At 32.6% G+C, this 13,971-nt stretch overlaps 1 protein-coding gene across 3 annotated transcripts in view; it reads left to right on the forward strand.

Moving 5' to 3' along the window:
* LOC101497960 (uncharacterized) overlaps positions 1-8,498 on the forward strand; it is a 9,573-nt gene extending 1,075 nt beyond the window's left edge. The window contains exons 3-18 of one of the 3 annotated variants that reach the window (XM_004501540.4): positions 1-156; positions 260-357; positions 754-916; positions 1,009-1,119; positions 1,613-2,626; positions 2,703-2,855; positions 2,934-3,033; positions 3,608-3,702; positions 6,073-6,264; positions 6,386-6,442; positions 6,591-6,662; positions 6,818-6,916; positions 7,288-7,419; positions 7,536-7,709; positions 8,054-8,230; positions 8,352-8,498. In XM_004501540.4, coding sequence (XP_004501597.1) covers positions 1-156; positions 260-357; positions 754-916; positions 1,009-1,119; positions 1,613-2,626; positions 2,703-2,855; positions 2,934-3,033; positions 3,608-3,702; positions 6,073-6,264; positions 6,386-6,442; positions 6,591-6,662; positions 6,818-6,916; positions 7,288-7,419; positions 7,536-7,709; positions 8,054-8,212 — 2,775 coding nt within the window. In that variant the 3' untranslated portion in view covers positions 8,213-8,230; positions 8,352-8,498. Of the gene's footprint in view, positions 157-259; positions 358-753; positions 917-1,008; positions 1,120-1,612; positions 2,627-2,702; positions 2,856-2,933; positions 3,034-3,607; positions 3,703-6,072; positions 6,265-6,385; positions 6,443-6,590; positions 6,708-6,817; positions 6,917-7,287; positions 7,420-7,535; positions 7,710-8,053; positions 8,231-8,351 lie in introns of those variants that run through there. The other 2 variants (XR_003473002.2, XR_012163090.1) reach the window with 2 other exon arrangements.
* The last annotated feature ends 5,473 nt before the right edge of the window (positions 8,499-13,971 follow it).

Genomic DNA, 13,971 nt, shown 5'->3' on the forward strand with positions numbered 1-13,971 from the left:
TCCCTAAAAAGTCTACATTCACTCCTCAATCAATTTATTCACGCTGCAACGTGTCTTCAATTGGTAGAGATTACAGTTAAGAAGATTGAAACTGCAGTTCCAAGACCTCCTCCCACTTTGAAAGCATTTGTTACCTCTGCTTCAGCGTGGCTTAAGGTTTTTCTTTTGCGATTCAACTTTAGGTTTTTTTGTTATCTATCAATTTTTTTTTATCACTTTTCGTAATTTAATTAAGTTGAGTTAAATTATGTTGATGTAGCGGTTACGGAATATTGCTTTGAAGGAGGAAATGTCTACTAACAATGCAGATGGCATATCCACTCCAACTTTGTTAGGATTCAAAAATTCTTTATCAAGGTTTCTTGTTTTATTTATTTATTTTTTTTTTTAATTTAGCAGAATTAAGATTTTATTTGTGTGTATTCTAGCGGGTTACTGTTAACAATAAATAAGAATCACATGTTTCACAGTTATTTTCGAAATGCTGTTACAAAGTAGGCTTATGGAGTATAATGGTGCATTATCATTGGATGGATATCCGTGTAAAATAGTTTTACATCGACTATGCACCACAATGCACCTCCATTAAACTCTTTCTTCTACTGTCTCACTGCAATTTGATTTTTGGAAAGCTAGGTTACATTTGGATTAATTTTCTAAATTTTTCTATTATATCATATATCTCTCCAAATTTAATTTAATTCAGCAATTGCGAGTTTGTGAATGTATCTGACGTTCATTTGTTGAATTTAGTCTTTGCTCGGGTGCTGAGTTTCTATTGCGAATAGTTCACGAGGCCATCCCTGATGTGTATTTTGAGTTTGGGGCATCTGTACCTGCAGCAGACGTGGCTGTTCATGTTCTTGATTATCTTCATAAGAAGCTTGAAGAAATGTGTCTTGTACAAGGTGGCGAGGTAGTAACTCTTTTTCCTGCAGCATAGTATGCATTTTTAAACATTTTTCTTGGTTTATGATTTCAAGTTTTTAAAACCTATACTGATCACAGGAGGAAGCTTATCACATGGTGCTTTACATGTATGTGGGAAGCTTATTGCCATATATTGAGGGTCTTGATTCCTGGCTTTTTGAAGGAATACTCGACGACCCTTCTGCTGAGGTAATCGTTATTGAATCTCTCAACTGCTGGGGGATGAAGAGGTTATTTCTAAATCTTGTGCTAAAGAGTATCATAGAAATCGTCCATGTTATATTGTTTAACTTAGAAATACTCTCTTCATGTTTTCATTTGGTGCAAAAATTGCTAAAAAGTGTCTTTCTGCCCACCTTTTGCATTCTTCTAGTGGTTATGTTGGATTGGTGTAGCTCGACACTCACTTAAGCGAATCATTTGCACGTATATCTTGTAATACACATAGCCTAAAATAACATTTAAACTTTAGGTCATATTGATAATGCAATTTCTTTTGTTTGTTGTTTGTGTGACCTACACTGGTTAAGAACATATGGGGTTTTATTTAATCTGTACATAAAATTGCAATCCAGCCAATAGCTTTCTGGGGCTTGTTTATAATAACATTTTCTAAAAAGAAAATAAGTTAATCCAAAAACACAATAAAGTGTTGTATTTATCATGTCTTCCATCTTTTCAGATATTCTTTTTTGCTAATAAAGATGTCTCAGTTGCTGAGGCTGAGTTCTGGGAGAAGAGCTATCTAATACGAAAGCTACAACATGACAAGTTTGATACCAAGTTGTCTTCCACAAATTATGCAGGTGATTCCGTGCCAACATCAAATGAGAAGAAGGAAATGGGCATGAGGGAATCCATCTCTTTATCTAGTACAGTTAAAGGAAAAGAGCAGAGCATTAGAGACTGTCCAGCTTGTCCTTTGTTTATTAAGGATTTAGCCAAGTCAATTGTTTCTGCTGGAAAATCTTTGCAGCTGATGCGCCATGTCCCAAACTTCTTAGCAGTATGTAGTAAAGGAAGTAAGTTTGAGTTTGGAAGTACCAAATCCTTAAACTATGGTTTGTCACCTTCTCATAGAGTGGCTGGTCTGACACTGTCAGAAATCTTTTCTGTATCACTAGCTGGACTTATTGGTCATGGTGACCATGTATGTAAATGTTTTTGGCAAAATGATTGGCATGAATCTGTGTCAGTTAACTCCTTTGTATCTTATTTAAATGGGGGAAAAATAGACAATGAAAACTCAACTGCTCCACAATACTCGGAAAAAATTTGGTACAAGTTCTTGATTGATACATTATTTCAAAAAGGATCAGCTGATTTGAAGCCAAAATATGACGAGATAAATAATGACAATGGAGATTCAACAGGGGATAAAGTTGATGACGAATTGCTTCTTTTGAGATCATGCTTACAAAATCCAGTCATTACTGTTTGTCGGAAAACTATTCAAAACAACGAGGATGCCTTGAAAACATTGAATTTATCTCAAAATTTCGGCTTGCCTTCTTTAAATGATGTGGGTTTAAGAAAGGCTATATTTGGTGGAGAAAGTACACCATTTTCTGATAGTGAAGGAACGAACTATGCTTTTGGTTTTCAGTTTGATGAATCCAAATACCTTCACACACAGGATAATAGAAAGCTGTTAGAAATGCTGTTTCCTTTTCCCACCATTTTGCCTTCAGTTCAGGTATTTCTACTTAGTAGCATGAGCAGCTTTCGATGCTTTACATTATTGTGTTAAACAAATATGTAATTTGAAACAGGATGATCTTCCTGTGTCAGAGCTCTTGCCTTTTCAGAGAAACAGCACTCTTCCTTCCAGAGTTCTTCACTGGATGCAAAATGTTGACCTAAGAACGACTCCACTACCTCTGGTTATTATGCAGTACTGTCTAACCACCTACATTCAAAAACAGGTGAACAAAGATAAACATTTGACAATTCCAGGATTAACTCTATGATAAGATATATTTGCTTTATTTTGAATAGAACAGGTGGATTATATTGGAGTGAATATGTTGTTAAAGTTGATGAATGAATGGAGGTTGATGGATGAGCTTGCAGTGCTGCGAGCTATATATTTGTTAGGTTCAGGTATTTGCTTATTATATTTGTATTTTGTGTTCTATATGGGATGCCGTTGATACATTTTGAGCCACGGGTCACACAATATAACATAGAACAAACACGAGTCACATAACTTTTGTCTTATATATTATTCAGTGGAGAGTGAACATTACAACTCACCAAACAAATATAATACCCTTTGTAATATATTATATATATATATATGTGTGTGTGTGTGTGTGTGTGTGTGTGTGCGTGTGTGTATTTCATAATTTGTAGGAACTAAAATGGGTATTTTTGTAAATTACATAAATTTTTCTTGGGACAAAAAGTCGTCCTTTGGTTTTCAGTGCAACAGGATTTTGGGTTGTTGTGTTGTCCCCCTCAATCATTGTTTTGTTCTGATCTATGATTGTTTTTAAAATCAAATATGTGACAATTACTTTTGTGTTGGTCTCTTACTTTTTTTGTCCGGTCTCCTTACTTTCTTGTGAATCAAATGGACCCCTGTATATGGTGCTTCAATATATTTTGTAATTTTAGGTTGGGTAGGAGTCATATTCATATCATTTTCTTCTGTTTGATATTTTGTCTTGTGCAGGTGATTTGCTACAACACTTTTCAACTGTAATTTTCAATAAGTTGGATAAGGGTGAAACTTGGGATGATGATTTTGAATTAAACACAATATTACAGGTAGAGTTTCTTGATTTTGTTTAATTGCTTACTTTGGTATACTTTTTGGTTCTGGTCTTAGAAATTAGGTCGGGCCTAATTTAAACCCTAAAGCTATCTAAAGAGATGAGGATTGTGCAAATCCTGTAAATAATGTTTTTGCCATACCTCTTGTTAAAATAAGATTTCAACACCCTCTCACACTTGAGATTGGATATCTGGAGTGAGGTTTGTAGGAATGGATATCTATAGGAGGCCCAATATCTTAGAATTTGAGTTAAACCCAACTCAATTTTCTAAGTTAGCTCAAGAGGCGGGGATTGCTCAAGACTTATATGAAATTCTTTGTCCATGTTGATTATTGAAGATGGACTAGGGAATTACTTCTAAGTTCTAGTTTCTTGTATCAAATTTTATTTAAATTTATTTATAGGTTTGAGAATTAAAGAAATGGATCATAATTGATAATTCAAATGCTTCTCATAGAAACTGGCATCTATATTGATAAATTTAGTAGAAACAATTTATTTATAACGATCTCTGGACTGTTATCTCAGAACAGAGAATGGGTTCTTTTACAATACAACAAATTAGGAAATAACACATAAACTAAGGAAAGAGATAGTCTACTATTGCAAGACAATTCCCATCCAAGAAATTTGAGAGTATTGGTCTCCCCCTTCCAAGAGTTAGAGAGTTTGGCCTCTCCTTCCTTCCCATTCATCGCTTCCCAAAAGTAAACGACATAATTTACCAATAATAAAAACATAACTGTCCATAATTGTCATAATTGATTTCTACCCTCAGCTCTTTTATTGTTCTTTAATAAGAGGTCTAATAGCTTTGTAAGTGACAAAAATGCCATGCTGATGCCACCCTAGTTCATTGGCTAGCTGCATAAGGACAGAGTAAATTTTAGTGTTAAGACGACTAGAAAATACCTCAGCACTTAATCTATATTTAGCCAACTTCATTAAGATACGGGATTTTTTTAATGACTAAATTTACTCCCAATGCATGTGTGACTTTGTCGTATAGAAATACTATCCCTTTAAAAGATTACCACTGGGAATTGCACGCTTTGTGATAGACTATATGAAAAATAACTCATCGTTTGTAAACCAACAATGATATATGAGGATTACACTTTATGGTTTGTTTACTTAGATAATTAGGATTATGATATGAGCGTAGAACTAGCATAAATAAAGTTTAGTGGTTAGTATTTTATATAAACCAACAATAATTGATGAGTCTAGTATTAGAATAAGTAAGGTTTAGTGCTAAGTAATTTATTTATATAACAAAACAATATTGAAAATTCCAAGTTTTTCGTACTTTTCTCTTCCTCCTTCCCTGTCTGAAACTGTATAGCGTAGGCATGTTTATTGTCTAATTATACATTTTGCTTCCTCTAGTCTCTTAACATGATTTTGATATTTGGCTGTGTTGCTCTATTAAGCATGTTTATGGTTATTATTGTATAACGTTTTCTTCTATGCTTCGAATTTTTCTCTATCATTACTGCGCACTTGGAATTTATTGCAGTCCTATAATTTTTAGATTCAAATTCTACCTAGCATTCAAATATTGAACCACAGGAAACCATTTCTATATGTAACGGTTTGTTCTTCTAGAATTTCTTATGGTAGCTTTCGTATGACAAGTTAAACAAGACAAACCAATACATGAATTATGTTTTAGATTTGTTACATATTAAAAGTGAAACAGAACTGAACATAAAACAAAATAGCGATGCATTTTGATTTGGATTTAATTTGTATACACCAACCGACAGTGTAAAGATTTTGTACATTGTCAATCGATCTCAGGCGTCAAATTATTAGACACCTTTGACTTTTATGGTAACTACATTAAGAGTCACAATGGTTGTGATGTGTTGACAGTGTAAAACTTTTTACATTGTCAGTGTATAGTAATTAAACTCTTTTGGTTTTACTAAAAATGGTAGAACCAAAACAAACAAAATAGAACAGGCTTTACTGTTCCTTTCTTTGCATGTGCTAAATGCTACCTATATAAAGCCCATTTTGTTATTGGTATTATCAAGACATGTTGAATCAATGAAAAATTTACGAGTCTGTTTGTCACAGTTCACTGCATTAAATGTTTTGAAAATAGACTATGGAGAGGTTAATTTTGGTAGCTACCTCCTATAATAGTTTGGCAAAGTAGCAGTGTATAAATGACTTGATCATGTGGTATGACTATTGTGCTGTATATACTGCATAAGGAATTAGCATTTCGCAATATTATGATAGTGGACTATGTTGCTTGCATGGGTTTATTTAATCAATTAGGGATCCTTTTATGCCTTTGGTTTTGAATGCTATTTTCTATTCATAATCTATCTATGCATATTAATTACAGGAGTCAATCAGAAATTCTGCTGATTGTATGCTGTTAAGTGCTCCAGATTCTTTGGTAGTGTCGATAACCAAAAATATTGTTGACAATTTTGAGGAAGCTAGCTCAACTGGTTCTGTTTTGGGTACTCCTCGTAAAAGTCATGTCAATAACTTCGGGATAAATGGCCTTGATATGCTAAAATTCACATATAAGGTCGTTCTTCAGTCAATTTATTTTTCCTTTCTATCTATATGACTAACACTTCTTTAGTAAGAATATTGCTTTTAATAGATACATTTTTGTGCAAGGATTATTAAAAAGTTGGCACTGGCAGGTACCTTGGCCTCTGGAACTCATTGCAAACACAGAGGCTATTAAGAAGTACAACCAGGTATATGACTTGTCTTTAGAACCCTCTCTTTTTCGTTGGCCTTTTAGTTCTTTTTATCTATCAGATGATGATGTCTCTTCCTTCACTTTGGTTGGTAATATTTACTTATGTTATTCTGGTCCTTTATATATACACACATGTGTATTAGGTGATGCGGTTTTTGCTGAAGGTCAAGCGTGCAAAATTTGTATTAGATAAAGTGCGGAGATGGATGTGGAAGGTGGCTGTATATATTATCACTCCCCATTTCTCTTAAGTGGAGCTTGTACTCTCTCAGCTAATTTTTTTCCAGAATAATATTGACAAACTAGTTCTACATTTTACTTAATTCTTGATACTCACTCTAATGTTTGAAACGGAAATCAACCTTTGCAGGGTAGGGGATCTACTACAAATAACAGAAAACATCATTGGTTAGTGGAGCAGAAACTCCTGCATTTTGTGGATGCTTTTCACCAATATGTGATGGACCGGGTATGCACATTGCTTTAAGATAATTACCAAAAAAAGTTCTCCAATAAGATCTACTTGCAAAGTACAATGCATGGGATATGGTTAATTGGTGTTGAAATCAAAATCCATCATAAACACAGATAATTCTAGGAGTTCCTATTACTAATATAACCCTTTTTGCTAAATTTTGGAGGAAGAAGGGAGTAATATTAATATAACACTTTTTGCTAGATGTTGGAACAGAAGGGGATAATGTTAATATAACATTCAGCTACCAATAGAATGGCTAGTTGTCAATGGAATCTTCACATTAGTCGTACACTCATTTATATGGTTCTGGATTTTGGCAATGGAACCTTAGCATTTTACCTGTCACTACAATTTTTATGCAGGTATATCACAGTGCATGGCGTGAATTATGTGAAGGTATGACTGTGGCCAAATCATTGGATGAGGTCATTGAAGCCCATGAGGCTTACATGCTGTCGATTCAGCGACAGTGTTTTGTGGTTCCTGATAAACTGGTGATTCATTGTGTCTCATAATTTGAGTGTTTGTGTTCTCCTTGTATTGTCTTTTGACTGATGTATTTATAATGAAGTAAAGCTTGAGTAGTTTCAAATTTCTTTATTGTGTTCAGGGGGCTTTGATTGCCAGCCGCATTAATGTCATCCTTAGTTTAGCTCTAGACTTCTATAACATACAACAGACATTAAGCAGCGGTGGAGCTGTTTCTTCAATCAAGGCAAGGTGTGAGATGGAAGTTGACCGGATAGAGAAACAGTTTGATGATTGCATTGCTTTCTTACTGAGGGTATTCTTCTTTAGAATTTATTCTAACTTGCTACTTTGTGAAGCTTAGCTCTACTTTATGGTCTGGATGAAAATGATGGATTTTTTATTAAGATGCTCTGAAATGGAAGGGAAAATTATTATGACCAATAGAATCCCGGATTTGAAGGGTTGATAACACAATAATTGGAGTTAGAGAAAGAATAAAATAAACTCTAAGTGAAACCATTAAAAATATTTTTTCTGAATTGCCTATTTGAATAATTAAGTTTTAGGGTTTATAGGAAGTTTTAGATCTGAATTGTCTACTTGCAAATACTTTATATGTGAGTACTCGATAATTTAATTCTTATCCTGGCTTTTCAGGTCCTATCTTTCAAACTAAATGTAGGGCATTTCCCTCATTTGGCTGATTTGGTCACTAGAATTAACTACAACTATTTCTATATGTCTGCTAATGGAAATTTAATGACCACCTCTGGCCCTGGGAGTGTTACTTCAAGATTGGGGAAAGCCTCTGGGTAGATTTGTTCAATCTAGAAGGTGAATTGTCTTGAAATTTATCTCTATATCCGAATAGATCGGTGCCTGCTTCAATGGTCTTTGAGATCAGTGAAGGGCAGAATTTGAAGGTTGTCTGTTACTTGTGTGTCTGTAATTGCAGGGCGCTTTTGTTGCAGAATGCATGAGCGCACAGAGTAAGTTGTATCGAGTATTGTCTATTTTTTTGTATATGCAACCACGGAGGATAGGTAATCCTAATCCCTGTATATGATTATTAATGTTAAAGCCTGTACTAGTTTTTTTTTTCCTCCTTTTTTACTTTTGCACAGTATTACAATATTAGTCTATGTCTGGAGTGGAATCGAGCACTTGACCTTTTATCGTTCTACTTAACTCTGTCTTCTCACTCTCAACTACCAATAAATTTATTTATTGATACAATAACTTGTTTGGCATGCCATATTAGATGTGGTAATAAATCTAAAAGCCTGTTTCATTCGTGGGAGTGAAGAGGGGGAGATTATTTTAAAATTTGATTGTTTAGGTAATTTGTTTTGTAGGATTGAGAAAATATTAGCTCGAAGTGCAGATTTGGAGAGGAGAAGATATTAATTTTAAATTTTGTATTTAAATATCTTTTTTATGTGACATTAAATATTAGATGGGTATTTCTTGAAAAAAATTGCATTTTTCCTCCATTAAAATTTCTACTCTCGTTGAACCAAAAACAAAATTCTTCTTCCCTCTCTTTGAACCTAACCACAGACGACTGTATCATTAAGCAAAACCTTATTAGTTGGGACTACTTTCACTCCTAACGATGTGACACTAAATAATGAGTACTATTTAAGATTTATCAGTGCTTACAAAGGAGAGGTGAGTGTACTGGAGTCAGCTAGTCTAGTGTCCTTGTAAATTTGATTACTTTAGATTTGTCTCCCGTAAAAGGATTATTTGGTTTCTAGTTTATGAACTAGCTATGAAAGTCAAGTGCTATTCAAACAGATGTCCAAAATATCTTTGCTAAAACCCAGTGCTAGAAGACGTAATATATACTGTGTAAAGATGACAACTGTCATGGGCATCACGGTTGGCTTCATCTGAAATAAGTGGTCCAGTCTATTCGAAAGGGCGTCCCCAAAATCAAAACCTCCGAATCCCATTTGCCATAAAACTGTAAGAAACAGTTCTGATATTGAATGAGCAACAACGATTCGGTAGTACAACTACAAATGTTGATCACGATTATCCACACAAGAGATCGTTGGCCATTATAACCCTCAGTACTCATGATGCTCTAAAAGTACACGTTATGATACTAATCTCTGAATTCTTTATACCAATGATTGCTGCATACAATAAGTGTAGTAAATTATAAGAAATTGAAAAATGCTCCAAAGTAGTTTTATTATACTATAATTGATTTCAAAATTATTTTTTACTAGCTAAACTAAGCAAACAGACAAAGTAATTCAAAAATGGATGATAATATTTGTCTCACTTCTTAGGATGGAACATAATATAGGAAAAGAGGGAAACAAATTTTCAAAAAAATATTGCTAGGGATCTGTTGAGAAGGGAGACAGATTTAAAAGGTGTAATACAGTGATATATAAAAGAAAATTTAATGAATAGAATATACTGAGTTACGAATTTTAAATGTCAATTATAGTGTTCTTTGATAAAGCCAAAAATTCCATATAAAAGAAAATACCAATCATAAAAAAGAACATATAGACGTAGTGAAATGATTTTTGGATATCAAATTTTTTATGTTAAATAGTGTCATTTGATAAACAAAAACTAAGAGCATTTCCAAAGGTCTAACATGTCACGTCATCTTGATGACACATTTGCACAACTCCAACGGTAAACTCACAAAAAATTAAATTTTACATTATTACACTTGGTGGACGACCGCATTTACGTACCACTGGAGATGCTCAAAAATATTACATACATTGTTTGTATTTTAAAGCTCAAATAAAACATCGTGTATAGTCATATAGTGAGCAAAAGTTTGATATGATTAACAAAACTAATCTAGAGAGACTTGTGACAGGCAAGAAAAGGTGGATGTGAGGGATCGTAGCACTTTGTTATTGGAATTAATAAAAAGTGTTTATAGTTTCTACCGTATTGTTAAGGTTATTCCCTCATGGGTTCATACAGTACCCAGACTCCTGAAAAGGTTCTTTGATGTTGTTTTGAAAAGGGCTTCTCGATAAAAGGGTATTCACTTTACTCTTCAAAGATTCCATTTTTCTGATTTTTTTTTGCCTTTCCTTTCGTCCTTTTACTGTCCCTCGGGGTTCCTCAACTCAAATAATTTTAACGCTAGTACCATAACCTTTCCAACCATTCACATCCTTACATTTTCCTAATACTAAAATCAAAACAATCAATACTAGTACTAGTAATAGGAATAGCTAGAACCAAAAATAACTTTTTAAAAAAAAAATGTGTTAGCAGTAGTAAGTGTCACCTAGCCCTTTAACTAACTAGTTAGGGGTTTTAAATGTGACTTTTGTGTAGGGAGAAAATCAGATTAAGAGCATAATTTATTTTATATGTCCATTAGATATAATTTGTAGTTTGTCCTATAACATAGTTATAAAAATAAAAAATAAATAAAAATAGAAAAATGTTCAACACTTTCTCACTCTTTCTAAAGTGAGCAAAAGTAGATATCTCTCTCGCTTTATCTATCTGCAATAATATAAATGAACCTTTGCAAAGAGAATTTCAGAATGAGAATGTCTCATATTCACACCAACATCTTAACAAACATCCAAGTAAGTATAGCAGCATAAGATTATTTTACATTCTCCCACCAACATCATCATCATTCATCAATGCCAATGTATGAACAACAACCTCCTCCATTAACAGTGGACCAACAATCCTACAATGGTGCATCACAACATGACTCCATTGGTCCTGTAATTGGAGTTCTTATTGTGATAATTGTGTTGGGCATAATTGCAGTGATGATTGGAAGGTTGTGTTCAGGAAGAAGAATCATGGGTCATGGCCAATATGATATAGAAAGCTGGGCAGAGAGAAAATGTTCTACTTGTATCGATGGAAGAATTAATCTTTCGATACCGATGAGGGCTAGTGAGTCTAGCACTACCTCACTTCCTGCAACACCCATTAATACTCGTCAAGAAGCTGAACAATCTTCTCAGAACACACCACCTAATAACACTTGATTTACTTTCTCTGTGTAACTTGTTTAGTCACAAATTCATAACTCATTTCAATATTTGGCTGCTCTTTGTTTTTTGTTTCAATTTTCGTTTTATTTTCCTAGTCCAATTCAATTATCCTTATGAAGTTATCATCAAAAGTTTACTTTCTCCTAAATTGCTATTTTGCTTCCCTGATATGCATTATTAAACAATACTACTGTACACCCCTTACATACATAAACCGATAATAATAGTAATTTATAAATAAAAGTAGAATGCCATTAATTCCTATACAACCTTTTAGAATGCAAAAAAACAAAAGAAGAGTTAATGGATTTATTTAAACATAAAGAATAAGGTATCTTGGAAGTTGAAACTAGGAAATATGCAAATAATGTTTCACCAAAAGAGAAGCATGGTAGAGCACAATTGTTTTACCATCCTATCACCGTAATGTACGTACTTCTTGCCATCAGATGAATCATTTATTTTCATGTTACAGTAGTAGTAATATATTATGTACTTGTACTAAAGAAAATTGATGTTGTAAAAGTTATCTCAGGACATACAAGAAAAATCATCTTGAAAATTACATAGTGTTTTTGTAGTTAAATGAAATACCAACTATGAGTTTGATTGGCCAGAAAAAAAAAATGTCGGGATTATTTTTAGAATAAAAGTCACGTCATTCAAATAGGGTTGCACATCCAACCAAATTACATCCATATTCGTAACCAGTTTTAAAAAATAAGATATTCATGGTTTGATCTACTTTTTAAAAACTATTTTTTAATTTAAAAATCAAATAACTCGTTTGTTAAACTATTTTATAATAGTAGTTTTGAGAAGTCATAAATCAAAACAGCTCAAATAAATTTTGTTTTTCAAAATACGGAAAATAGATTATTTTTATTAATGGTATTTACGTAATTATAACAAAGTATTTTTATGAGTTGTTTTCATTTTTTCTTTGCAAAAAAAGTGGCACTGGAATTCCAATCCACACATTTCTTTTGAATAAAGTAACCATACATTTTTATAAAAAGTTTTTCTTTTCACTTTCATATATTCTAAATTTTTTATAATTAATAATGATACCAATTCTAAAATACTTAAAAATAAATTAATCACTCTTATTCAAGTGAATTTTTCATTACCTTTTTTGAAATATGTAAAATAATAAACACATGGAAAATAAAAGCATCAATTAAAATAATTTTGTAAAAAAACTCAATTAGTTAAACTTAAAATGGAAACGCTTGCATTCTTTTATTAAAATAATTTACTTCCCACACCCCTCAACTTTTTTGTAAGGCTTAATTGCACTTTTGGTCCCCCTATTATAGGTAAAAATTGAAAGTAGTCCCTCGTTTTGTTTCTCCCCAGTTTTAGTCCCCAAACAGAATTTGAGTCTAAATTTGTCATTTTCTTAATGACGTGTCAATAAAAAGCTGACGTGGCAGACGTTTACGTGGAATAAACTTATTATTATATTATTTCTAATTAAAAAATATAATTTATATTTTAAAAATCATTATTATAATTGTTAAAAATCATTATTACAAATAAAATTTAATTGTTAAAATTAAATTAAAAAAAAATGAACCCTAAGCTTGAAGCAGAAGCATATCATTCAACAAAAGCTTAAACCCTAAATTAAAAAACAGCCCCAATTCAACAAAAGCTCCTAAATCGAAATTCGTAACTATTAATTCCTTTTTCTGATAATAATCAATCAATTAGGTATTCGTATCAAAACATATTCAAATCCCGTAATTCACATAAACACAAAAATAACAACTTGTAGTATCAAAAACAAGAAGTTGGAGTCGCACCACTTAACTCAACTGCCCGGAAAACGGAACCGGAGTTGCTCGTCGGCTGCCAGAAACGGTGAGATGTTAGTCTTTTTTTTTCTTTTTTTTTCTCGGATGCGATTCCATTGTGATACGCACCAATGAATTTCGTCGCAGCAGATTACCGCACTGCGATTCCCCAATTTGGCACTAAAACGCCGCAATTGACAACATAGGTTAGGGTTTAGGATAAATTTTTGATTTGCCATTGAAAATTCTAAATGATTGAATTTTGTGTTATACTTTCTCAATCAATTGTCTTCTTAGTACATTGAAATTTCTAATATATCCTTATTGAAGATGTCGTTGCTCTTGAGGTTTCAACCAAGCCTGCCAGTAGGTAGTTTCTTTGGTTCTATATCCTAATAGTAATATCTCTTTTGTTATTTCATGGGGATTTAGTTTCTAGAGTTTAATTTTGATATTCTTTATTTCTTTATTTCATGGGAGCTTTTGTTGAATTTGAGCTGTTTTTTAATTTAGGGTTCATTTTTTTTAATTTAATTTTAACAATTAAAGTTTATTTGTAATAATGATTTTTAACAATTATAATAATGATTTTTAAAATATAAATTATATTTTTTAATTAGAAATAACATAATAATAAGTTTATTCCACCTAAGCGTCTGCCACGTCAGCTTTTTATTGACACGTCATTAAAAAAATGACAACTCATCATGATTTGGACTCAAATTCTATTTGGGGGACTAAAACTGGGGAGAAACAAAAT

Source organism: Cicer arietinum, chromosome 5 (genome assembly GCF_000331145.2).
Source record: "Cicer arietinum cultivar CDC Frontier isolate Library 1 chromosome 5, Cicar.CDCFrontier_v2.0, whole genome shotgun sequence".
Taxonomy (NCBI): Eukaryota; Viridiplantae; Streptophyta; class Magnoliopsida; order Fabales; family Fabaceae; genus Cicer; species Cicer arietinum.